Source organism: Bos javanicus, chromosome 23, assembly GCF_032452875.1.
Source record: "Bos javanicus breed banteng chromosome 23, ARS-OSU_banteng_1.0, whole genome shotgun sequence".
Classification (NCBI taxonomy): Eukaryota; Metazoa; Chordata; class Mammalia; order Artiodactyla; family Bovidae; genus Bos; species Bos javanicus.
In genome coordinates this window covers 49231437-49258504 of record NC_083890.1, presented here as the reverse complement: position 1 = coordinate 49258504, position 27068 = coordinate 49231437, and the positions used below count along the sequence as shown (strand labels likewise).

Below are 27068 nucleotides of genomic sequence, written 5' to 3'. Positions count from 1 at the left end.
TGGGCACATCTGGGGATGCTTTGGTCTCTGCAGGAGTCCTGGAGCCAGTCCCCATGGTACAAGGGATGGATGTATAAAAGTCCATTATTGGGATACTTTACATAGAATCTTTGGCTTAATTCTCAAGTTCATCCAACATATTTTTCCTAAGAAAAAAAAATCTCAGAACACTTTTTGGTTTCTAAAAATAGAGGATAAAGATAACATTTACAAAAGCTGTCTAAATTGAAGAAAGTAGAACTGCTTCAGAGACACTACTGGTGAAAGCATTTGCTATGATCACTTTGATTTTGGAGGAAAAATATTTTGGAGCCATCTGCTTTCTTCATGGCATTCTACTGCAATTACAGGAACCTTAGAGAAACCTGATAGCAGCTACTGACCTTTCCTTCTACAGACAAACACAGTGACAAATGCAGGATGCATGCACACCTTGCATGTGGCTTCAGGGGGTTCATTACAGGCCAGGACGTCTGTGGCCCTCAGGGGCCTGGTGGTTAAGGATCCTTTACATACGGGTAGGCTAGCTCTACAGGAAGACCCTTCTGCTGTGGAAAGTGGGTCACAGGTGACTGATGGCAGAGATAGGGGGATTTAGTATTTGAGAGATTGGCCCAGTGTCTGGGCCTTCAGAGACGGGCTGTAGGTCTGAGTATGATTAGGATATGAAGTCTTAGATAATTTCATGTATTGTGCCTAATCAGTTTGCTCCTAGATATGGTCTCTGTTACTAGCTGCTGGAGGGGTACATAAGTAAGTACTTCCCAGCCTTCCCTGATACTGGAGCAGGGAGCAGGCTGCGATGAAAGGGGGGCCCTTCTCAGATCGTGGAGAGTTTCTTCTGCAATTAACAAAGATCCAGCATCCCTTTCCTGACATTTGTCTCCTGCCCCTGGAATTTAAATGTCCTTGGCCTGACTGCTGAGAAGACAATGAAATTTAGAAACTCAAACCAAACTGAACATTAAAAACCCAACATTCAACATCACCATCTTCTGCTTAGGCAATATTTCCTCCTCCTTTTGAGGAAAATGGAGAATATACGTAGGATCTTCAAAGTATGTGTTGGTTTACACGATGCGCCACGCACAGCGTGTACTCACTGAACAGACGACCAGCCGTTACTTGGACCAGGGGACAGGATGAAACATACATCATCCTCAGGGACAGCAAACACTTCTGCGCTCCGATTTTCCCCAATATTCCATTTAAAGTATTTCCGTTTTTTTATGTTGACATAAAATATGATACTTTTTCAAGTTAAACTACCATTCACCAATATTGACGTACTGAGTCCTTGTTTTTTTTCATGATAAAGATCAATATTCCGATTCTTTGGTAAACAAGAAAGTTACTAACATACACACACACACACACACACACTTTTGGGAAGGAACTGCTTTTTAAGAAATCACAGATCTCTTCCATGGAGTATATGCTTTACAATATATATATAGCTATATTCAAAATCAAAACTGAAATGAAGGAAAAGTTTGACAAAGAATGAGCTTAGTTGTCAATATAATTCACATGATTTATTAGTTCACCTCACAGTGTTTATTTCAGGGGCTGCCAGTCACGTCTTCCGTGACTTATCACTGGAAAATGAACTTTTCCCTCCTCCCACTACGGGGAGCATTATCACTGCTGGTAACGAGCAGTTGCTTGTTTGTGAATCATACTCACCAACACCACCACGGCTGTTTCTCTCTAGCCCAGCTGAATTGGCATAGACTAAATAATGCAAATGGTTTTACAACAGTCAGCCACGGTTCCAAGACTGTCCAGTATGGTATCTGCCAGCCCCATGGGGCTATTTAAATGTTTAAATGAATTTAAATTAAATTAAGTAAAAACTCAGTTCCTCACTTGTACGAGCCGCAGTTCAAGTACTCAGCAGCTACATGTGTCCAGTGGCTCTCGTACTGAACAGTGCGTATTTAGGGTATTCCGGTAATTAGGGAACATCCTACTGGGCTTGCCTTGTAGCTCAGTTGGTAAAGAATCTGCCTACAAGGCAGGAGACGCAGGTTCGATTCTTGGGTTGGGAAGATCTCCTGGAGAAGGAACTGGCAACCCACTCCAGTGTTCTTGCCTGGAGAATCCCATGGACTGAAGCCTGCCAATTCCTCTGCCCATGGGATCGCAAGAGTTGGACACACCTTAGTGAGTACCACCACCACCACCTCCTAGACAATGGTGATGTAAGGGATTTACTCACATTAACTCATTTAATCCTCACAACCCTATGAAGTAGATGAGGAAAGTGAGGCCCAGAGAAGTGAAGTGACCTGTTTCATGTCACACAGCAAGTGGGGGAAGGGAGACTCTGCACCGACCCTGACTAGTAATGGCAGGGACAGCAGCTCACGGCACGTTCAGGGTCCGCACAGTGATGCAGGCGCCCTGCTCACCGCTGTGCTCCCTTTATCTTGGGTGACCCTCTGTGGACTTGGCGGAGGGCAGTAACATCATCCTCATTCTACTGACACGAAATGAAACATTGAAGATAAACAAAATGCCCACATTACAGACCCTGGATGGCGGCAGGATCCAGATAGGAATCTAGGTCTTTCTGACTCCAGGGCATTCATCTTTAAACGCTGCACACCCTGTCATCTCTGACAGCAGAGAGGCAAAAATAGTAACTTCCTTTTTCGCTGAAAGGAGTCTATTTCCTGAAATCCACTGAAGAGTCATTTGCAGTATTAGCTTGCGCTGTCGCTGAACGACCAGTGGAGCTCGGTGACTACAACTTGATCCTGAACTAAATTTGAAAACATGTATACAACTCAACTCCTTCTTTCCGACTTTACAGGGAAAGAATCAGATCTCTATGCCAGAGTCAAACGTGGCAAGGTAACCCTGGGGCTCTGACACAGCTGTCTTACTTGACGATAACAGTCTTCTCTAAGTGGGGTAAAGATAGAGTTATCGTTTCAAAGGAGATCTAGTAGCTCAAGCACAGCGTGGTCGTATGACGAGGTAGACGAGATTCGTTATCTTTGATGTTCTACTTTGCCTGCGTGTTTGTTTTTAAGAATAGAAAATAGCAAGCAGGAATGCAGAGGGAACACGTCTGAGGCAGCCCAATTACCCGCGACTCTCACTTTCCTTCTCACACCTACGCCAAGGGGGAGGTGGAGAGGCGCGCCTCACAGTGGGGCCCTGGGGGTGCGCGCTCCTGGCCGTGGGGTGCAGACGGCCTGACCCTCCGGGACCAGCAGAGGATGGAGAGAGACGCAGCTACCTGAGCAGGTGAAGCCACGGCTGGTCTGGACCCTCCCGGGTCCCAGAATATTGATCAATCAGAATATTGATCTGGGCTTCACCTGCTCGGAGCCCGTCAGGGTGGGCCTTCACATGGACTTTGGTCTCTCTCTACAGGGGGTTCAGGGCAGTGCTGAGGAGACCCCTGCGGGGAGGAGCCAGAGACAGCGAGCACGGTGGGCAAGCCGAGGGGAAGGCAGGCTGCCCTCAGCATCTGAAGCCCGGTGGCCGCTGCTGTGCGTCCCCAGGCCAGTCACTTGACTTCTCTGGGCCTCGGTTTCTCACGAGGCTCCTGGGAGGATTCCGCGTGATACCTTGCGCAGCACAGCATCCGAAAGACGGCCTTTCTTGACTCTAAATGTTGTGGAGGTTCAAAGGGAGACCGTGCTGCCAGGGTGACCAGGAGAACTTTCTCATCCGCACGTTCCCCCGTGGGAAGTGACGTGGGTTTGGGTTCTCAGGGGCCGAAGCCGAGAAGCGCATGGGAGAGAAGCCAGCAGCTTCCACCGGCGCCTTCCAAAGAGACGCGGGGAAGCCCACTCCAGCCGCCTCGCCCTGCCGGCAGGGCTGCGTCCTGGTGACCGGGACCCGTACCGACAGAGTCGCGGAGAAACATTGGGAGGCTGGGAGGGGAGAAGGTTTAGGGTTTGGGGTTGGGAATAATTAGAGCTCAGAGTTTTGCTCTTGTTTTTTTTTTTTTTCTTTTTTTGCCTTGATGGAAATTTCCAGGTATTTGGGCTCTCACAAGAACAGAGTGAAATGGCAGTTGAGTCTCACGGTTTGCCTGGTGGCCGTCCAGCACCTGGGGGACACTCGTTAGTCCTCAGGGGGCCCCCAGTTTGGATAAAGGGTATGAACTGGGATGTTGGGGTCCCGGCCTCAGCAGCCACCACAGCCCCAGGCCCCCTGGCTCTTCTCTGGTTACATTCGGGGCTTTCTGGAGCGCCGGCAGGAGGTGGGCGAGGAGGATGCTACAGGTGGCCTCAGGTTAGTTAGGCCCCAGGGGGAGCACAGGGGTTGTTAAGAGAAACCAAGAAAGCATCTTGATTCAGGAGCCATCTGGGCGAGCAGCCAGCCCCGAGCTTCTGTGCTTGTTAGGAGAGGGAGCCCCTCTTCCCTGGCAAACGCGTTCCTCATTCACAGGAGGAAACAGGTTCTGCTGGTGTTTGAGGATGTTCTACAGCAGCTGCAGGACGCTCCTATGAGATGGACGTGCCTACGAGATGATCCTAAGGAGGCGGTGGGACCTGAGCTGTTTTCAATGGCACTGGGAGGGGTTCGTTGCCCAGATACTGAGAGGAGGTCTTAGTAGGAGGTCTGAGGTGTGTGACCACCTCTCCTCGCCCACCCCCCTCCCCAAGGCTCCTCCAGACTCTTCGGGACGGGCCTCCCTCTCAGGACGGTCCCACAGGTAACCGTGCACGTGCTCAACACCCAGGGCGCAGGTCCGATGCCGCCAGGCGAGCGTTACTGTCCCTCTAGCCCGTGGGCCCTGCTGCCTGGAGCACTTCTCGGTACAGGATCCCAGCGCAGAGAGGATGGGGCGGGGCGGGAGCGGACTCTTGCCGGCAACCACCAGGTCCTGGGCCAGGCTGAGCACTCGGACACAGCACACATTCAGTCCCCGACAATGCGTTGTTTTACACATGATTACGATTAATAACGGGGCGAGTATTAACGATTGTTGTTCAGTCACTCAGTCGTGTCAGATTCTTGGCGACCCCAGGGACTGTAGCCCGCCAAGCTCCTCTGTCCATGGGATTTCCCAGGCAAGAATACTGGAGTGGGTTGCCATTTCCACCTCCAGCGGATCTTCCCAGGGATCAAACCTACGTCTCCTACCTTGGCAGGTGGGTTCTTTACCACTGGGCCAGCCCACTGGGCATTCACCATGACAGAGGTACCGTGTTCAGCTCTTTGTGAGAGTTATTTCTATTATCCCTCCCAGTAGCCTACAGGTCAGCGATACTACTGGACCATTGTACAGCTGAGGTGTTGAGGAACTGACCCAAAGCTGCCCAGGTAGGATGAGGAACCCAGGGGGCCCGGCCATCCAAGCCCCGTGCTCTGGGGCTTCTCTACAAAAGGTATTCTTGCTCTGGTTGACCTGGGTGAGGACATGAACCTTGGGACCCTTCTCTGCTCTCTGAGACCGGGGGGAAAGCCCCTGGCACAGTGCTCCAGGTCCCGCACCAGCCTCCACCCTGTGGGCCACCTGAATCCCTGTGTTGTCCTCTCCTCTCCCCTAAATAGCCCTTCATTAACCATCAAGATCATCAGGGCTTCCCTGGTGGCTCAGCTGGTAGAGAATCCGCCTGCAATGCGGGAGACTTGGGTTCGATCCCTGGGTTGGGAAGATCCCCCAGAGAAGGGAAAGGCTACCCACTCCAGTGTTCTGGCCTGGAGAATTCCCTGGACTGTATAGTCAGTCCATAGGGTCACAAATAGTTGGACACAACTGAGTGACTTTCACTTCAACCATCAAAATGCTGAAGAATCTTTTCCTGACTTAAAGCCTCTTACAACAATCAACACATGGGAAGGCAGAGAAAAATTCTACATCTGATTTTAATAAAATATATTTTTCTCATCAAAATATTTTGATAGCCTGGGAAAAGAGATATGTGCTCATTAAAGTTTAATGACTCTCTCCTGCCGTTTTCCATATGAGGCTCACACACTGTGACTCACGCGTGGTGGGTGCAGGGAACAGTTAACTGGGAGCACAATTTAACCCAGTTCCCATCTCTGTGGTCACAGGAGACATGCGAGATATGGTCACATGCGAGATGGGGTTCTTAGGCAGCAAGGACGTGTCCACTGGCCTGAGCACTTTGGTTGACTTGATGTGGATCCAGACAGGTGGGCCCCATCGTGGTCCAGGTTGGTCTCTATTCGCTCCAGAAAGGAGGGGGAGGCCAAGAACAGCTGCAAACTTGCACTCAGGCAGCTCCAGCCCTGAGGCTGAGCCAGGGTGCCCAGAAGACAGAGCTCTGGGCACAGGCTTGAAGGGAAAAGAGAAAGGCAGGAGGCTCTGGGACCCCAGCCAGGCAGCACATTTCTGCAGTCAGGGCCTCTCACAGCTCAGGGACCCCTGGTGGCTTTCAGGGCGCCAGGCACCTCACCCAGGAGCACGTCTTCACCTGCTCCCGCTGAGCTCATCCTCGGGGCTGATGTGGTCAGTGAGGTTAGTGGTTAGGGAATGCATACGTGACCACGCTCCTGCCTCCTTTCCTGAACACACCTGAATGGAGGCCAGGCTTTCCCTCTCTCTCCTGCTCGAGTCCAGCCAAGTGGCCCTGTCGTTGCTGTTCAGTCACTCAATCGTGTCCAATGCTTTGCAACCCTATGGACTGTAGCCCTCCAGGTGCCTCTGTCCATGGGATTCTCCAGGCAAGAATACTGGAGCGGGTTGCCACGCCCTCCTCCAGGGAATCTTCCTGACCCAGGGATTGAACCTGTATCTCCTGCATTGCAGGCGGATTCTTCACCACTGAGCCACCGGGGAAGTCCTACCTCTAAATAAGTTTCCTCTAAGAACTGCATTCCTGATGTGCTTACAGAGATAAAAGACAAAACAAATATAAGAACAAGCACCCCCTGCAGCTCTTGGTCAACTATACCATCCCGGCCCAGGTCACTCGAGCTGGAAGAGAAGGGATTCGGGTTCTGCCCCTGGGGAATTGAGCTGCCATCTAAGTACACTCGGAAGACGACTCACCAATAATCCTTCAATTAATAATGTCTAAGAGATGAAAGTTATCAGCTTCCTTTATACGCCCAGTTTATTATCAGCGGTGCAATTAAATTCTATTTTGTGCTGCGGTTTGAGCACTTCCCATCTGGGAAGTCTCTCTCCTGAGTCCTTCACGGGGACAAGCTGTCGGTGCCTAATTAGGTGAGCACGCGGGCCTTGCCTCTGGTGGGCAAGGTTCGGAGGTGGAGTTCTGAACAGGAGCGGGAAGGGAAGCCTCCCCGACCCCTGGGAGGGGCCTGCAGGGGACCGCGTGGCTTCTGGGAGAACTCACCAGGAGGGGGCGCCCCGTGCGTGGTGAGCAGGCCGCGGTCACAGCACCCCGCGGTCACAGCACCCCGAGTTCCCGTTCTCAGGGGGGGGCGGCGCCTCTGGAGGACCCCCAACACCACCCCTCCGTTTTGTATATTCTCCTGCTCTGCCTGCAGAGCCTGCAGCCCTCGTTTCTGTTCTGTGTCTTCAGGCCTCTGGTGGGATGCTGCTGTGACGGGCCCAGAAGAAGGGGCTGAGGTGGAAGAACCAAGGAGGTGTCAGGATTCCAGCCTTTCTAGAAAAGGAGGGTCCAGGGTTCTCTGCCTCTGGGAGCCCAAGTTTCAGCCTAGTGGCACCCATCGCAGGGTAGCCCTTGGATAGATTACCATCCACAGGGCATGGACCCAGGGGAGGCTGCCATTCTGAGCACTACACAACAGTGACCAGCTTTACAAGTGACTCAGAGCAGGAATTTGTAAGACACAGGGCTTCACTGCCCCTCCCCGCCCGCCCCCTCCAGAGGCTTTAAAATACAGGTGACTCCAAGACTTTGATTACCCACCACGTTAGAGGAATGCACCTTGATTTGTGCTCATCACTCTTAATCGCTTGGGAAGGTCTCTGAGCCCTGGACAAGGCTGACATGAGATGTCACGCCCAAGGACCCTGCTGGAGGCCCGGGCTTCTGCTCCCAGGGCAGGATGGGTCTCCGGGATGTGGGTGCCGAAGCTGCTGATGCTCCTGAGACGTGGGAATAGCAGGCCGCTACATTTATTTCTCCTCCCACCTGTGCCCAGCACCCCTCTGCCAAGTGCCTTTAAGTCATCTGGGCAGAGGTTTCCGCTGAGACAGATGTTAAATGGTGAAAATGGAGAGGCAAATGTTACAGCTACCAGCGGGACTTCCCTGGCGGCCCAGTGGTGGAGAGTCTCCACTTCCAATACAGGAGCTGTGGGTTTGAACTAAGAGCCCACATGCCATGTGGCAAGGCCAAAACCACACATAAATAAAATAAATAAAAATAAAAGAAAAAGGGACTAACAGCTAAATTAAAAATTATTTTAAAAAATGAACTACTAGCCAAACAGGCAATACGTGGGAAAGTCAGAAGAGCGGCTGTCCTGGTGACGGGGGGAGTAATTGACGGGAAGAGGTGTGCGGGAGCTTCCTAGGGAGCCGTGTGGTGGAATCCTCCGTGTCCGCCTCTGGCCTGTGGTGGCCAGGTGTGTCACAAATGAAACGCCGTGGGCCGCCAGGCGGACGTTCCGGTCTGTGCGTTCTGCTGTACGCAGTGAGCACCCCACGGGCAGCAGCACACGTGGGAGGGGATCCAGGCAGCTGCTGAGGCCACGCCTGACCCACTTGATTCTGGAGACACTGAGTTCTATCTGTGCCCTTTACACATCTCCATCTTCCCCCACAAGTGTGTTTATACCCACAGGCTATATTTATATCTGCAGCCACATCTATATATTTAAATCTGGAGAGGAGAGAAAAGTGTTACATGTGCACATCTATTTATAGGGCAGTTCACTTCTTTCAAAGAACAGGAGGATCCTAGTTCCTCTTCTCTGCAGGGGGAGCAGGACACAAGACACACGCTCGCACACGCACATTCACAAGCACGAAGGCCGGGGGCCTCAGCAGCAGCCTCGCCTTCCTGCTCGGCTGAGATACAGCAACTGACCTTGATGACGACCTTGGGGACCGTCAGCGCAATGGACTTCTGCTTGGCCAGAACGTCCCTGGTCTCGTTGACTCGAGCCGTGACAAAGAAGTGCAGGAAGGCCTGCTCCAGCAGCTGGCCCATGTACTCGCCCGCTCCGATCAGCACCTCCTCTCTCTTGACTGGAGAGAAGAAACACAAACGTGCCGGTGTCAGAACCTGGGAGGAGATGCTCCCTGCTTCCCCGAGGGCCCCGTCTTCTCCCCGTTGGCACAGCCTCCACCAGGGGAGGGCGAGCGGAACACAGAGTCCCTCAGGGACAAGGAGCACTCCGGCTTCTGGGCAAAGCACGTGCTGGAAATGGAACACTCAGTCAAGCCTTCCTAGAGAAAACGTGTCCCATCTTCCCAGCAGTGCTTTCGCTCTTGTATTAATAAAACGCAGCGCGACAAAGAGGTTTAAAACCAAGGACCGGAAGGCTTTAGCTGCGGCTGCTTGGACCTGTGCACGAACAGCTCCGTGACAGCAGACGGGGCGGGGATGCCCACGGCCCCGGTGCCCAGCGCCCTCCTGAGATAGGAAACGTCTCATGGCAGCCACGGGCCATGCTTGAGCGCAGCTGCTGACTACTTGAACCTTTTCCTTGTTTCCTTGGCACCACACTTCTTCTCCAACTCTTGCCGTTCCAACCTAATTTGAGTTTTCTATTTAAGAGAAAGAAGTGGTGGAAACCTATTTCACACACACGTTCAACTGTCTCCCACCCCCTCTGCTATCTGCAACTTAAAAGACCTCTGTGCCAAATGTAGGTGAGCTCTTGGGGACAAGCCAGGGAGGATGGCATCTGCATCTGGACAGCGGGGTGCCGGGAGCCAGCGTGAGGATCTCTGCCCGTGGCAAAGGTCATGAGGAAGGAGGCTTGGCATACGCAAAGGCGGGATCGAGCCTCAGGAGTCCCCCTGGAAATTCTCGAGCATCTACCCCCAAAACCAGAGTCTGCGTACTTTACTGCTTTGTGCTCTCACCTAGACCTCTGGCTTTACAGGGGGCTGTCCCCCACCACCTCTCTCTGAAAAAGAGTTAACTTACAGCTCTAGTTAATAAAGTTCCTGGGCATGACAAGAGTGTTTAAACTGTCTAAATACAGATTCCTTTGAGCAGTTAAAAGATTGATTAGAAATTGTATTGGTGAAGGGTTTTTCACTTGTTGGGCCAATGTTTGCTGCTAAGTTTCCATATCCCTTACCTACTGTGTCCCTGGGAGTGTATTGATTAATATAATTGGTGCATAGGAATGTAAGTAGTAGCTTTAATGTTTGTAACCTTGGACCCTTGAGTTAATTCTTTTCTTGTTACAGACCACCACACCTTTGCCCTATAGGAATGCAACTTTATCTAATGCTTTCGGAGGGTGGCTCCTGACTTTAGAATAATCACCTTTAGAGAAAAATAAGTTTTCTGAAGAAAGGATCTTAAAATGTTAACAGGCCCCCTGGCCAGAAGATGATGTAAATCACCTAAACTTTTGCATATGATAAGTTTGCAGGAAGAAAGCCTGGCTTCCTGAATGACTCTACCCCTTCCCCCATTATCCTCTATGCATAACTTAGGTATAAAAACTACTTTGGAAAATAAAGTGTGGGCTTTGTTCACCGAAACTTGGTCTCCCCATGTCGTTCTTTCTCTCACCTTCTGGCTGAATTTCCATCTGGGGCGTGGAGGCTTGTCAAGCCTACTAATTATGCCTGGGCTTCTAAGATCTGACCGGGGAGGCCTTAGTGTCTCCTCTCCTTCGGGAGGATGGGAGGACGCCTGAGGCCTATGAAGGTGACGTAAATTCCTAGCCTTGGAATTTTATTAGCTTTCCACGTAAACCAAGTTATTCGCCTCTTTTCTCCACTGAATTTCCTCACTGAGCTATCCTTATTTAACCACTCTTTATATCCTTAATTAATGTTTAATTAAGCAATTGTTTCCTGATCCTCACCGACGCCGTCCCCGCTTCGAATTCCCTGGATCCACTCGGGCTGGACACCGGCAGCAGGGAGTTGGTCCCAGCTCCCCTCTGCTCACCATCTGGGCTGAGGAGGGGGCTTCTGTCCTGTGGCTCTGACTGCCGTGGTGGGCTTCTGCCTGGCTGCCCTGCACACTTCCTCCCACTCTCGTTTTCCAGAGCACAGGATTCCAGGGGGCCAAGGGCTGCTGTCCTGCAGGCCGAGCCCGTGCTGGGCAGAGCCAGTGCCCCTGCTGTGTGGTCAGCCGCCGGGGCACGGGGCACTCACGCCTCCTTCCCCCTGCACGGAGTTGAATGTCTCCTCCATGGCTGGCCTGCTCACTGTCTGCTTTTGGCCAAAGAGTCCTCCCCTCAGTGGAAGTTGTCAAAGGAAACAATTCCCAAAGTGGAGAGTGCTCTACGTGCATGTCTGCATTATGTATATCTGTGCATGTCTCTGGTATATATACGTGTGTATCTTCTCATTGGCCCCCCATTGTGAGCGGGTGAAGTGGACCCGGGGCCGGAAGGCTGTGTGGGGTGAGCACCGATCAGGGCACAGGGAGGCCTCCTGCCTTGTGGGCACCCAGGTGATGGAGCGCCAGGCTATGCCTACCAGCTGCTTCAAGGTCTCTACACGGAGGACTGGGCGTTGAGACGGCCCAGTCTTGGTTCCACCTCGAAGTCACTGGGGGACACTTAAGAACCTACCCTGCTGGATCCCACCCCAGACCATCTCAATCAGAGTCTTGGAGGTTTGGGGTCTAGGTCTTGTTTGACCACTCTGTAGCTGATCCTTATGTACAGCGGGCCTGAGAAGCACTGCTCGACACCCAGGGGGCCCTTCACCCACTGGAATCAGCCCTCTAAGAACCTCAGTTCAGTGGAAGGTTGGGTGGGCCTCCCAACCCAGGTCCCTACAGCTAGGCTGTGGCCTGCAGACTAGCAGGAGCTCTGCCGCCTGGGAGCTGGTTGCAGATACTGGTTGTTGGCCCCGCCCTCGTCCAGGGAATCAGAATCTACATTTGAATACAATGATGCGATGATGCATATTCTAGGCTGAAAGGCTCCTGAAGTCCCAGGAGGGGTTCTACAGGAGATGGGGTGGTGTTAGGGCAGACCTGAGTGGACTTGGATGGTCTGTTTTGAAACTAAAAGTCCTGTCCCCGGAACATGGGCAGTTCCTGATGAAATGGGAAGGATGGTCATCTGGACCAGTGGTTGTCAATGGTGTGTGTGTTGGGGGGCACGTTTTGACCCCAGGGAATGTTTGATAATGACTGGAGACCTTTTAGGGTGTCACCGCTGGGTGGTAGATGCTGGTATCTCCTGCGTGGAGGCCAGGTGCTTAGCTGCTCATGTTCAGTGTCCGACTCTTTGCAACCCCACAGACTGTAGCCCGCCAGGCTCCTCTGTCCATGGGATTTCCCAGGTGAGAATGCTGGAGTGGGTTGTCATGCCCTTCTTTAGGGGATCTTCCTGACCCAGGGATCAAACCTGTGTCTCCTGCATTGGCAGGTGGGTTCTTTACCATCTGAGCCACCAGGAAAGCCCATGTATGCTGCTAAACATCCTACCACTCACCTGACAGCCCCGCAACAACGGTCAGGCCTGAAAGAGAACAGTGCCTGGGCTGGGAGTCAGCCATGGGCTACACAGAGTTATTAGAAGGTACTGGTCTGCCCTGGACGAGCAGTCAACAACTCAGCCTGCTTCCTGGAGCCGTCCTATCCTACTGAGGGCCGCCTTTTGAATCCGTGAACTTGCCTTGACTTTGACCCTCGAATTCTGCCTTTTTGGGTGACACACACCTATTGCGTTCTTTGCATCTGAGCATGGACCCTGCTTCCCCCATGGCTCCCAGACCAGTGACTTGTCCAGAAGACTAAAACTCTGTCCCTCAATTGGAGACAATCTCAGAGGAGCACGTGCGACCTGTGGCCAGATGGGCCAGATGGAGCGGCAAAGTGAGCGGCCTTCAACATGCATTTTGCCTCTAGCAGCCTCCCGTAATAACAGTAATAATAATGCACATCCTCTGGTATTTCTAGAGGGCCGTGTTTGACCACGGAGATGTCTAGGCTACTGAGATGTGCCTGACAACTTTACAGAGACTTGCTCTGCCTTGATCCTGTTGGCCTCGGGTCTCTTTATTCTCTGAGGTGGAATATCCTCTAAATCTTAGCACTGAAGAAACTGGGCTGTGTTTCTGAGCCCCAGAGACCAGGCTCCTAAAATAGTACGTTATGTAAGTGCTGTGTTTTGCCACTGCACAAGAAATTGTTCTAGATAAAGTTTATTAAACGTGGCAAGAGAAAGAAGAATAGGTTTTCATTCTCTGAGTGGTGGAGCTGGGATCCTGCCAGCACCATTGACGGTGTCTGGGGAAAGCCAAGGGAGACACAGACAGGGGCTGCCTTGTCTCTTTTCCCAAAAATGCAAAGAAAACTAAATATAGCCGAGTGGAAGGCATAGCACCCTGGAAGATACTGAAAGGTTTAAGTTATTCACATCTTCCCAGCTGATTCTAGCTCACAGATCCCCTTTAATCGTCAATCTGGAAAATATGCTCCTGATTGACTTGGAAAACTTTCTCTGCAACAGACCCTCTGACAATAGACCCTGACCTGCTTGATCAAGGTCTAGAATCCTGTGTTTTTTTTGCAGTACACTGCAATGTACGTTCAGCTGCAACGGGCAGTTTATTGCATGCAGTTAGTGCCACCTGCTTGCAGGGTAAAGCAAAAAACAGTCTCTGACTCCCTTCAGGTTATTCAGGACAAGCCTGGGGTGGGCTGAGTGGTGGGAGCTGTGTTGATACTGAGTCGGGCCCCACCTCCAGGGGTGGATGACAGACGGCTAAGGTCTCATGCCGTTCTAGTCTGCTAGCTCAGGTGAGCTCATGCTTTTGCTGGATCAGGGAGAGGAGGGGAAGAAGTCTGAGATGGAACTCTAGTGGTCAGGAGAGGACGGTGTACAGTTCCTAGTCTGGGGGATTGAGGGGCCACGGGACCCCAGGTAACAGGAACTAGCCCCCTTAGGGCCCAAGGATGCCTGGAGCTGGCTCACCACCCCTACCTGAATGGCATGAGGCTTCCGGTACCCACTTTACTTCTAACTGCTACGTGTGGCCTTGAACCCTTCAGCTCACCCTCTCTGGTCTCAGTTTCCCGAAGTGTGAACACGTTGAAAGTTAGCACGTGCTGACAGCCCACCCGCGGGAAGCCTTCCATATATATTATCTCGTTTAGTTTCCTCCACAGCCTCCTTCTCTCACGTCATACACCCAACCAGTCAGCCGGTCCTGAGAGCCCGGCCTTCCGAACACGCCCAGACCGGACGGCTCTCAGCGCCGCGCTCACTCTCAGCACCGTCTCTCTCGGAACTATCACAAGAGCGTCGTAACTTCTCTGAAAGCTCAGCTCCACGGCCCCGTGGTCTGTTCTCAACACCGCAGCCAGAGTGATCTTTCAAACCCAAGTCGGACCAGGGCACGCTTCTGCTCACAACCCCCTCGTGGCCCTGCAGCTCGCTGGAATCAGAACAAAGTCCTCACAGAGTCCTGTAGGCTTGGCCTGGTCGGTACCCCCATCCTTCTCTAGATGCCTTTGTTTCTGACCCTGGCCCCCTGCTGCTCATGAACACGTCGCACAAGCCCTGGCCTCAGGGCCTTCCCTCTTTTTTTTTTCTTCTGGCTGGAAAGCTCTTTCCCTGCTGTTAGTTTTCTGTGAAACGTCACCCTGTCAGAGAGGTTTTCCCTGGCCACCCCGCCCCTTACTGGCGCTTCTTGTCTTCCTTACCCTGCTTCGTGTTTTCCTATTCCACGCAGAGCCTTGTATATTCGCTTATTCAATTGTTTCCTGCCCAGCCCCCATCTTTCCTCCAGGAGACCATCAACTCCATGAGCAACTCTGCTGTGTCACCAGCACAAAATAATATCTGGACTCGTAGGCACTAAATAAAGGTTTGTGTGTGTGTGAGGGGGTGGATCAACAGCCTAGTGATGCGTGTGGTGTTCTTCCCACATCCTGGAGGGAGCAGACCCCCCGTCAACTTACAGGACAAGGGCTCCAGGGTCACTTCGAAGGTCTCTTTCTTGAATTCCGCCTTGGAGACCCCGGTGTAGAAGCTGATGTTTCCGGAGAGGTAGGCTGTGACAGTGTAGCGGGCGGAGCCATTGTTCCGGAAGGTGATGATGACCTTCAAGTCCCTGCCCAGCACGGCGTTCTCCACCTCGAAGTTCATGCGGACATCAGACTTCGATTTGAGGACGCCCTCTGTGTTGAGGGCCTTTTTGGCCCCATACATCATGGCGGTTTCCAGGGCCAGCCTCTCTTCTTCTTGACCTAGGAGAGGTGCAGAGATGAGGACAAAGGCACGCCAGCCACCCACGAGAAAGTCACCCTAATGAACAGAGGGCTGCGGGTGCACATGCGGGACTTGCTGGGTTGCCTCTGCAAGCCACACAGCTTCCCTTTATGGGCGTCTTCACCATCCTATGTTATGAATTCTGCAAAGTCAAGTTCCTGGAGAGTCAACCTGCCCAGGCTGCTGGGTTCGATCTACCTGAACAGGGGTTGCTCCAGAGCTTACTCTACGGGTTGTTTTTCCATGGCCACTGTTTCAGGGCTCATCAGGCAGAACTGACAAAACCTAACTCTCTCACACTGTGGAATCTATTTGCTTCCCTCCCAGATTCCTAGCCACGCCACTGGAGGACTTGCATCTTGCCTTTCACCGTCTACAACGTGAGTTTTCTCCCATTCGTGGGTCTGCCTGGCGAGATCTCTCTTCCTCGCGTATCCTTCCATCTGGGCCTGCCCCACGTGCTCCCGCTGACCCACCCTCTGGCCGATGCCGCCCCGCCCTGCTCTCCTTTCTCTGCTGTCACGGGCCTCCATCAGGGTGCAGAGGTCATGCTCCCCGAGCAGGACCCGGCCCATACACTCAGCTCAGTGAGAACAAGCCTCCCCCGCAGAAGGCTCAGAGGTCAAGTCCCCACAGGGAGCTATGCCGTGGTGTCTCCTGGGTGTCCACAGCATTCATTAACCTGGCCAAGGTTTTGAGATGGAGCCCAACTGTGGTGAGATTTGATTACTTTTATTTTAAGGCTATTTTTTTTTTTAATGTGGACCCCTTTTAAAGTCTTTATTGAATTTCTTACAATATTGCTTCTGTTTAATGTTTTGATTTTTGGCCCTGAGGCATGTGAGATTTCAGCTCCCCGACCAAGGATAGAACCCTCACCCCTGCATTGGAAGGCAGAGTCTTAACCCCCTGGACTACCAGGGACATCTTGAGAATTATTTACTTTCACATAAGGTTTCCCAAACTCATATGACACCGAACACATCTTTTTTGAGGGACACCTTTTGGTATCTGGTGGGAGAGTTTGAGACGTGTGTGCTGTTTTTAGGAAAATGTCTTAAGTAGGGTTTCCAAAGTGGTGGTGGTAGGAGAGATGGGAAGAAAGTGGGAGATGGAAGAATCAAACAGTGGCGCTATGCACGTGGGGAGCTAAGAAGGCACAAGTCGGGGCTCAGAGCCCCTGCTGGTGACTCTCGACTGGGCTGACCCTCCTCAGTAGTCTTTACTGTCTGACTTCCTCTGGATGTATCTTGGTGCCTGTGTGACGCAGAGGCAAATTCTTTGGCTTGTAGAAACTCATCCTGGGGCTTCCCTGCTGGCTCAGTGGATAGGAATTCACATGCCAGTACAGAAGACGTGAGTTCGGTCCCTGGGTTAGGAGGACTCCACGTGCCTTAGGGCAACTAAGCCCATGTGCCACAACTGCTGAATCCATGTGCCTAGAGCCTCCGCTTCGGAACAGGAGAAGCCGAAACTAAGACAGGAGCCCCTGCTCTCTGCAACTAGAGAAGCCTGTGTGCAGCAATGAAGATGCAGTAAATAAATAAATGATATAAACCTAAAAAAAAAAAACCAAAAAAAGCCAGTCCTGCCAGTGCCTAGCAAAAGAAGAATCACTTTGAAATAAAAATGCTGACTTTTATAGTTACGTTAATTTTTAAGCTGTTTTCTCCCACTTTACCTAACAATGAAATGCAACAGAGATGAAGAGGTCAATGATGATAACAGTTATCATTAAGAGCTAACTCTGTGATAGGTAGCAGAGACAGCACTTTGCTGACAAAGATCCGTCTAGTCAAAGCTACGGTTTTTCCAGTAGTCACGTATGGATGTGAGAGCTGGGCCATGAAGAAGCTGAGTGTTGAAGAATTGATGCTTTTGAACTGTGGTGTTGGAGAAGACTCTTGAGAGTCCCTTGGACTGCAATGAGGTCAAATCAGTCCATCCTAAAGGAAATCAACTCTGAATAGTCACTGGAAGGACCGATGCTGAAGCTGAAGCTCCAACCCCTTGGCCACCTGATGTGAAGAGCCGACTCATTGGAAAAGACCCTGATGCTGGGAAAGATTGAGGGCAGGAGGAGAAGGGGACAACAGAGGGTGAGATGGTTGGATGGCATCACCAACTCGATGGGCATGAGCTTGAGCAAACTCCGGGAGACGGTGAGGGACAGGGAGGTCTGCATGCTGCAGTCTGCGGGGTCACAAAGAGTCAGGCACGACTCAGTGGCTGAACAGCAACACCTGTGACGGGTGTCCTGGCAAGTGCGCGATGCGCACTGTCTCATCTAATCCTCAGAATGACTCTGCAGGGCAGTGCTGTCACTGCCATCGCTTTCCTTGTGTGGCAGGGTTGGTAGGTGGTTTAGAGGCAGGATGTGCATGCGAATCGGAAGCTTCCAGGACCTTTCAGAGACAGAGAAAATGGCAGCAGGTGTTGCCAACCAAGTGAATGTGCATTTCTCTCCGTGTGTGTGTGTGTGTGTGTGTGTGTGTGTGTGTTAGCAATTTCCCTGCTTGTCAAGACTACAAGAATGAGCCAGAAACAACTGTCCAGGACAAGCATTGGCTAGGCCACATGTTTACAATCGATTAGAGGGAGATAATTCTAAAGGGAAGGGGGGGCTGTGACAAGCAAAGTGCAGTGAAATATTTTAGCAGAAAGCATCTGGCAAAGAGCTCCCCAAGACAGAGAGCATTAATGATTATCGCTTTGGACGGGCACCAAATACGCATTTAGGCAGAATGCAGGAGGTGAACACCAGCAGTGGGAGCATGGTCATGGGCAGAGAGGTGCCTCCATGGGCAAAGGCTGGGCTGATCGAGTGGGGGAGGGGCGGTGGAAGCTTCTGGCACCAGGAGGGACTTCACGGTTGGAGTCACATCCGTGACTGTGGGTCACGGATGGAGGAAGCTCTGGCTTCTCTCTGGGGACCAGCTCGTCTGCATGAGCAGGCCCAGGGAGGAGGCAGGAGCCGCAGGGCCCCCCCACTTGGGCAGAACGCCTGCTCTCTGCAGTTCTGTTCTGTGCTCTGATGTTGCACATAACGCAGGGCCATGAACTGGGGGCTGAAGGAATGATCTAAAGCCAGGTCACATTTCCTACAGCTCCTCTGTGGCTCAGAACCAAGGTCAAAACCACCTTCTCATGACCTGGGTGTCATGAGAGTCCCCTTTATGTCTAACGAAGCCTCTTCTCATCGTTTGGATCTCAGCTCAAATGTCAGCTTCTCAGGGTGCCCCCCAATTCCATGACCCTGGTCCGCTCGTCTCTCACTAACACATGACCTGGTCGTCTCATCTCTCACTAACACATGACCTGGTCTTCTTTCCTTTTCCCAGTACTTGTTGCTTTGTGACAACACGGAGGGGGAGGGGCAGCGTGGAGCAGGGGATTAACAAGTCCAAACTGTTATGTGTAAAATAAGCTACAAGGATATACGTACAACACAAGGAATATAGTCCACTGCTAACGTCCCCGTGGTCCCCGGGCATCTGTTCATCCACCCCTGTCCTGGGCACCCACCACCCGGCAAGCTGAGGGCTCACTGCCTGCCCGTCTCTCCCTTAGATGGCGAGGCAGGCTGTGGGAGTCTCCAGGTGGACAGTGTTGGGAATGCGGCGGGTGGCTAACAGCAACTTGTTGGAAGGATGAATGAATGCATGAGTGGATGTTGCAGCTGGTTTCTTTCCCTTCTTTCGTGGGCTGCTTTTCCTTTCCAAACCTTTTCGCCTGACACTCTGTCACAAAAGGGCATTGCTCATCTGTTCTGTTTCACTGTGTTTATGTTTTTTAAAAACACTCTTTTTAGAAAAAAAAAGTCAAAAAGAAAAGAAGTCTTTTGTATCTGTCATGCAGTGAATGAAAGCCAAGGAAGAGAAGAACCAACCGTTTCAGGAGCACAGCACAGTTTCACGGCATCAGGTGACACAAATCCTGAATCTCTAATGCTATGCAGAAGAGTTCTCAATTCAGCAAACTTTCTCTTTATAGTGCAAATTGCTTTTGTAAACAAGAGTAGGGAGCAGATCTAAAATATTTAAAATGCATTCTGCACTCAGCATTTCAGGAATACTGATGAATATTTAGGTGTATGCTAATTATTCTTCATTTTTTATCCATTCACTAAAATAAATGCCATTCCTAAGAAGCTCTGGTGGTGAATCATTTGTAACATATATTCCATGTCCCCATCAAGACCCCCAAGCTCCTTCACCTCCTGTCCACGACCGACCTTGGGGAACTTTCACTCCAGCCTCTGGGTGCTCGGAGCCCGGTGCATTAGTAATGCCTTGTTGTTCAGTTGCTAAGTCATGTCGACTCTTTTGCAGCCCCATGGACTGTGGCCCGCCACGCTCCTCTGTCCATAAGATTTTCCAGGCAAGAATACTGGCATGGGTGGCCATTTCCTTCTCCAGGGGATCTTCCTGACCCAGGGATCGAACCCGAGTCTCCTGCACTGTGGGTGGATTCTTTACCTGCAGGACCCTAAACACACTTGCTGCTTCACACCCCATGCCTTTATCATGTTCCCATCTCCTAGAAGCCTGAGTCCAGCTTCCTTTAACTGAGGTCTGTGACTTCTCTGATCAGGCTTTGCTTTTTCTGAATCTCCTGGTTGGACTGAGCGTCCCTTTTTGTTTTCAAAGCCCCTTCAGCAGAATGAACCTATCGCTTGTCCGGAAACAGAAAGTGGGTCCTTCTCACTGTGGGGATGCCCAGCACAAAACCAGCTTCAGGCGGACAGTAGACACTCAGCAGTGACTGAGATGGGGCTGAACTCAGCAGCGCTGCATGAAACACTCCACACTCCAAAGGTGAACAAAACCACCTTAGCGTTGTTTTATGGTTGAAGCAGGACTTCAACCTAATTGGCCTGAACCAGTGAAGTTGTCATGTCCTATTCATTTTATATTATCTACCTCCATTTATATTCCCTATACTTCCTATCAAGGAATTTCCAAGTCAATGGAACAATGCATATGAAAAAAGCTCACAAGGTTCTAAACAAATGTGAGGGCTTCCCAGGTGGGTCAGTGGTAAAGAATCTGCCTGACAATGCAGGAGACATGGGTTCCATCCCTGGGTCGGGAAGATCCCCTGGAGAAGGAAATGGCTACTCACTCCAGTCTTCTTGCCTGGAGAATCCCATGGACAGAGGAGTCCGGTGGGCTACAGTCCATGGGGTCGCAAAGAGTCAGACATGACTTAGCGACTAAACAACATCAAGAGCAAACAACTGTGAATAGTTATTTAAAATTTATCATTGAACTAAAATTACATTAGTTATGTAATGTTTTCTATTAAGATTAAAATCAAGATTCTTTCATATTTTTATGAATAAGAACGCATTCTATATTCTGTTAAAATAGATGCGACTTTCAACCAATTATTTCAGAAGCCATGTAAAGGGGAATTCTGCTCAAAGCCAACAAACAAGTAAAACTAAAACGAAATGGAGAATTGTGGTGCGAGGCATAGCTGCTCGAGTTCTAACTTTCAGATGCCACGGAAGGCCACGCCTCCTCCGGAATGTGTTTCACGGTGACAGCGACTCTCACAGTGATGCGGACAGAGAGACCTCATGCGGCTGCAGCCGCTTACCTTCCTGGAATTTGTAGGTGTCCGTGATGTCCTTCATGCCATCTCCTCCAATTTCTTTGGTCACAATTAACTTCCCAATGTGGGTGGTATCAAGGGCTTCAACCACATGAGTGCCATCTTTCTTAGCTGTAACGTAAACAAGGTCACTGTTGACCTAAAAACGGGAGAGGAGGCCGTTAGCCATCGTCAGATGTCCTTGTCCCCAAAACCTCTAACTCTCAATAGTGTAGCGTCTAAGAGCCCTGCAGATGACATTATCCACCGTGCTAAGTCATTCAAGCACCAACCATTTCTTTCATTCCTTTTTCTTGCTGGCAAATTCTACCTCCTAAGGCAGAACGGAAAGCACCCTGTCTATTACTCTCTTTCTCAAGCTTCTTTTAAGCTGACAGTAACAGAGTGACCTACTTCTAGAGAGAAGAGGCAGTCTGCTGGGTGGCTTCTGGGAAATATTTTTTTTTCCGGGTATATGCATATGTTCAAACCCATCAAGATGTATACACTAAATGTCTGCATTCTGAATATCAATTTTACCCCATTAAAGCTTAAAATAATTAAATAAATGGAGAGAAGGAAGCCCGTGATAGGCCGAGAGACCAGCAGCTACAATGCATGGGATCAACTGCAGAGAACGTGGGCTCTGATCTTGGGTGTGCGCTGTTAAAAAGTACACACCTTATCCTCGGAACCTCATTCCTGCTTCCAGAAAATGAAAATAATTACACTTGCTCTGCCAGTTTCGTAGGAACACTTTGGGACTGAGCGAGGTAAAATCTATGTGGATATGATTCTCACCTAGATTAGTAAACATCAAAATCAAGTAAAATGCAACGATCATTACCAGGTGCTGGGAAAACTTGATGAGGTTAAGAGGGCAACTTTTCTCTACTTTCTCACAAATTTCTGAATTTACAAGAAGTCTGACTTCTGCTCAGGGGAAGGTAAACAATCAACATTTATTGACCCATAATGTTTCAGGACGTTTTAAATGATTTAATTTAAACCCCACCACAACAATCCTGCGAGTAGGTACTATTATCTCTGTTTTATGGATGAGGCACTACGAGCCAGAGGGTCAGCAGAGTGTTTGTGCTCACAGGGTGGGGAGGTGGTGGAGAAGAAGTGCAGACGTGGGCAGGTGCAAGCCCACGGCACACGCCCTGACTCTTCCTCTGGGTGGGCATCGCACAGGCCCTAATCTTCACCCAGGGTGGTCTGAGCACACAGCCTGACCTTCCTGCTGGGTGGCCCATATTTGTTCGCTGGATTATCACAGGACACTGCCTCTCCTGCCTGACCCCCAAGGACCACCGCACCACGCAGTGGGGGTCCCAGGCTGGGGTCCAGGTGGTCCTGCACTGCCTCAGGTTTCTGAGGATGAAGGCATGGGCCCTGCTCCTCTGTGCGGTGCCCAGGGCTTGGCGGTACTCGGGACATGGTGTGAAAGACTAAATGTTGAATCAGGAATCAGGATGGGAGCAGACAGAACAGACACCTGAGGAGTATTTCTCATTTTGGGCAAAAAATTTGAAGGAAACTTTCAATGAGCTTTCTGAGAGCTTCAAGGTTCCCCTGGAGGAGGCCACGCAGGCACAGACCGCTCCCTCCTCAGTGCAAGTGACAGCAACAATGACGACAAAGCCCTTCTTAATAAACAGCCCTCACGGCCGCTTCCAGTTTTCCAGGGAGACAAGGCTGCACGTGGAAGTGGCTAGATCCTTGTCTTCCCTTGAGCAAAGCTTAGGAAATTTTTCATTGTTGTTCAGTTGCTAAGTCATGTCCAACTCTTTGCAACCCCATGGACTGCAACACACCAGGCTTCCCCGTCTTTCACCATCTCTTGCTTGCCTTCAAACGTTCCCAGCATCAGGGTCTTTGCCAATGAGTAGGCTCTTCCCATCAAGCAGCCAAAGTATTGGAGCTTCAGCTTCACCATCAGTCCTTCCAATGAATATTCAGGGTTGATTTCCTTTGGGATTGACTGGCTTAATCTCCTTGCTGTTCAAGGGACTCTCAAGAGTCTTCTCCAGCACCACAGTTCAAAAGCATCAATTCTTTGGTGCTCAGCCTTCTTTCTAGTCCAACTTTCACATTTGTACATGACTATGGGAAAAATCACAGCTTTGACTATATGGACCTTTGTCAGCAATGTAATGTCTCTGCCTTTTAATACACTGTCTGTAAAAAGCCTATGTCATAGTTTTCCTCCCAAGGAGCAAGCATCTTTTAATTTTGTGGCTGAAGTCATGGTCAGCAGTGATTATATCAGCTGAAACCTCAGGCCGGCCCACCACATTGTCCCTTGTGGGAAGAGGAGAGGAGAAACACACACACGAGGTGACTTCTGCACATGTAGGGAGGGGGTGTGTTGGAGGGAAACGATTCTTTCCAGGAGACATGTGCAAGCTTTCTTCTCAGTTTTAGCCACTAGTGTGATGGCTCTCCATCCTGACTGCATATGAGAAGCACCGAGGAGCCTAGAAAGTTTGTCCAAGACCAGTTGCATCTGCATGGTAGGACAGTCACAAGTGGAAGAAATATTGGACCTAGGCTGTGTGATTTCGGGCAAGTTACTGAACGTCTCTGAGCCTGGGTTTAATTATACCTTCCTTGCAAGGTTGGCAAGTAGATCAGAACCACCTGTGAACGTCCTATGTTTAATTTCTTCTGAGTGGAAAGGAGTCTTAGAGACCATCTAGTCCTGCACATAGATTTGAAAGGCGATGGTCACACAACACAGGCACTTCCAAAGTGGAGTGGGGAATAATGGGAGAGCTTCCCTGGTGGCTCAGATGGTAAAGCATCTGCCTGCAATGCAGGAGACCTGGGTTTCATCCCTGGGTCAGGAAGATCCCCTGGAGAAGGAAATGGTTACCCACTCCAGTATTCTTGCCTGGAAAATTCCATGGACAGAGGAGTCTGGCAGGCTATATATCTAGATATCTATCTAGATATCTATATATCTATCAGCCTGGGGTCTGGAAGAGTCAGACATGACTGAGTGACTAACACTTGACTTTCCTAGTAGGAGGAGCAGTGTGTGTAAGACCAATACGAGGATGTGTTTGGATGTTTCAGCACCCTGGGGGGCTCAGCTAGGGTGGGCCGGGTCCTCAGGCTAGAGGGGCCCCTCTGCAAACTCCTGCCTGTGCCCACGGGCTGTGAGCGTGTGTCCACTGCTCACCGCTCCCAGCGGAGGCCCTTGTTTTCAGGACCTAGGACAGAGTCTGCTCTGTTTGTTCCCAGTGGAGGAGGCTGCATCACAGGCGGTGCTGCTCCCAGGGCTCACAGGGTTGGGGGCAGTAGATGCCTGCCTGTCTGGGAGCTTTCCTGGCACAACGCCAGATGTCCACCCTGTGCTTGCCTTCCTTCATCCCGTAGGGGCTCCTGTGTGTGTGCCCTGTGGCTCATACGTGAGCTCATCTCGCACCAGGACTGCCCGTGTGTGAAGGTGCCATCCGGCCCCCGTCTCGCTGAGATCCTCTTCTCAGCAGTGCGCCGTGCACACGCTCTTGTTTCTATTATTCACTCATGTGTTTACTGGTGGCTTCTGTGTGCCAGGACCTGCTTTCAGCGATGAGAGTCCAGCAGACCCTATCTCCGAGGAACTTATGTTATAGAAGGGAGGGAAATGATAACACCAAGTCAGAGAAGAACAGAAACAGCGGGATGGGTAGGGATGCTTCGTGTGGGAGATGCGGGGAGTGGAGGTCTCTTTATGGAGGTGGGCTGGGCATAGACCTGGATGCAGCGAGGGTGCAGAACATGCCAAGAGAGGTAGCGGGGGGACAAGAGCTTTCATGGCCAAAGGAACAGTCTGTGTAAAGACTGACAAAAGAATGTGTTAGATGTTTCCAGAAGAGCACGGGGGTCTATGTGGCCGGAGAGAAACGAGCAAGGGATGGGGGCGGAGGGGAAACCAGGGGCCAGATCACACAGAATCTTGAAAAGATTTATGCTTAATCGTAAAGGTGATGGGCATTCAAAGGTTTGGGGCAGGGGAGTGGCATGTTTTTATTTACATTTTAGAGGGTAATTCTGGCTGCTCTGTGGAGAGTAAACTGGAGAGGGGCAAGCAAGGAGGAAGAAATGACTTAGGACGTGATATCCCAGATCTCAGAGCTGTGCAGAGCTCAGAAGGTCATGATGGAGGTGCAGGCATGAATGGATCTGGGATAATTGGAAGGTATTTCTGGCAAAATGCTTAGGGGAGGTTAGAAAGAGAAACCAAGATGATTCCAGAGTTTTATATGTGATTTGAATGAACGGGTGAATTATTTTGAGGTATCCCCAAATGGACTAATAATAGTAACTGGCATCTAATAACTGGTAGAGAAATAAACAACCTTGGACTGAGACCAAAGAATCGGCAGAGGAGCTGCTGGGCAGTTTGAGTCCAGAGAACTGCTGACCCCAGACTAGGGAGGGTGCGGCTGCTGGAGCCATGGGGCGGCGACGGCGACCCCAAGGGGCCCGTCCCTTCTGCTGCGAGAACCAGCTCAGTGCCAGGAGGGAAGGTGTGTCTGTGTGTGAGTGTGTGAGACAGTGTGTCTGTGTGTGAGTGTGTGTGTGTGTGTGCGTCTGTGTGTGAGAGAGTGTGTGTGTCTGTGTGTGAGTGTGAGTGTGTGAGAGAGTATATGTCAATGTGTCTGTGTGTGTGTGTGAGTGTGTGAGAAACTGTGTGTCTGTGTATGTGTGGAAGAGTGTGTGTGTCTATGTGAGAGTGTGTGAGTGTGTGTGAGAGTATTGTGAATGTGTCTGTGTGTGTGTAAGTGTGCGAGCATGTGAATGTGTGTGAGAGTATGTGTGAGTGTGTGTGTGTATGTATATGTGTGAGTGTGTGTGTGAGAGTGTGTCTGTGTGTGAGTGTGTGATAGAGTGTGTGTGTGACTGTGTGTGTGTATGTGTGTGTGTGAGAAACTGTATGTCTGTGTGAGTGTGTGTGAGAGTATGTGTGGATGTGTCTCTGTGTGTGAGTGGGTGTGTGAGTGTGTCTGTGGGTGTGTGAGAGTGTGTCTTTGTGTGTGTGAGTGTGTCTGTGTGTGTGAGTGTGTGTAAGTTTGTTAGAATGTGAATGTGTGTGAGAGAATACGTGTGTGTGTATATGTGTAAGTGTGTGAGTGTGTGTGAGAGTGTCTGTGTGTGTGTGTGAGAAACTCTGTGTGTGTGAGAGTATGTGTGAATGTGTCTCTGTGTGTGAGTGTGTGTGAGAGTGTGTGTGTCTGTGTGTGTGTGTGTCTATGTGTGACTGTGTGTGAGAGTCTGTGAATGTGTGTGTGTGTAAGTGTGAGCATGTGAATGTGTGTGAGAGTATGTGTGAGTGTGTGAGAGTATGAGTGTGTGTGTGAGAGAGGGTATGTGTGAGTGTGTGCGTGTGAGTGTATGTGAGTGTGTATCTGTGAGTGTGTGTGTGTGAATATGTGTGTCTGTGTGTGTGAGAGAGTATGTATGAGTGTGTATGTGAGAAAGAGTATGTATGTGTGCATGTGAGAGTGTGTGTAAGTGTGTGTCTGTGTGTGAGTGTGTGTAAGTGTGCAAGCATATAAATGTGTGAAAGTATGAGTGTGTCTGTGTGTGTCAGTGAGTGTGTGTAAGTATGCAAGCATGTGAATGTGTATGAGAGAGTATGTGTGTGTGCGTGTGAGAGAGTGTGTGTGTGTGAGTGTGTGTGCATGTAAGTGTGCAAGCATGTGAATGTGTGTGAGTGTGTCTGTGTGAGTGTGTGTGTGTGAGAGTATGTGTGTCTGTGTGTATCTGTGTGTGCGTGTGTGTGAAAGTGTGTGAATGTGTCTCTCTCTGTGTGTGAGTGTGTGTAAGTGTGCAAGCATGTGAATGTGTATGAGAGAGTATATGTGTGTGCGTGTGAGAGAGAGTGTGTGTGTAAGTGTGTGCGTGTAAGTGTGCAAGCATGTGAATGTGTGTGAGTGTGTCTGTGTGAGTGTGTGTGTGAGAGTATGTGTGTCTGTGTGTATCTGTGTGTGCGTGTGTGTGACTGTGTCTCTGTGTGTGAGTGTGTGTGAGTGTGCAAGCATGTGAATGTGTGTGAGAGAGTATGTGTGAGTGTGAGTGTGTAAGAGTATGTGTGAATGTGTCTCTGTGTGTGTGTGTGAGTGTGTGTGTCTGTGTGTGTGTGTGAATGTGTCTCTGTGTGTGTAAGTGTG

The 27068-nt window shown here is 50.6% G+C and overlaps 1 protein-coding gene across 1 annotated transcript in view; it reads right to left on the bottom strand.

Annotated features, from left to right (window-relative positions):
- Nucleotides 1-27068, bottom strand: part of F13A1 (coagulation factor XIII A chain) — a 143905-nt gene that overhangs the window by 9113 nt on the left and 107724 nt on the right. Inside the window, exons 11-13 of the mRNA XM_061398934.1 lie at nt 20908-21061; nt 14994-15281; nt 8964-9124 (exon numbers count right to left, since the gene is read on the bottom strand). Coding sequence (XP_061254918.1) covers nt 8964-9124; nt 14994-15281; nt 20908-21061 — 603 coding nt within the window. The remainder of the gene's footprint in view (nt 1-8963; nt 9125-14993; nt 15282-20907; nt 21062-27068) is intronic.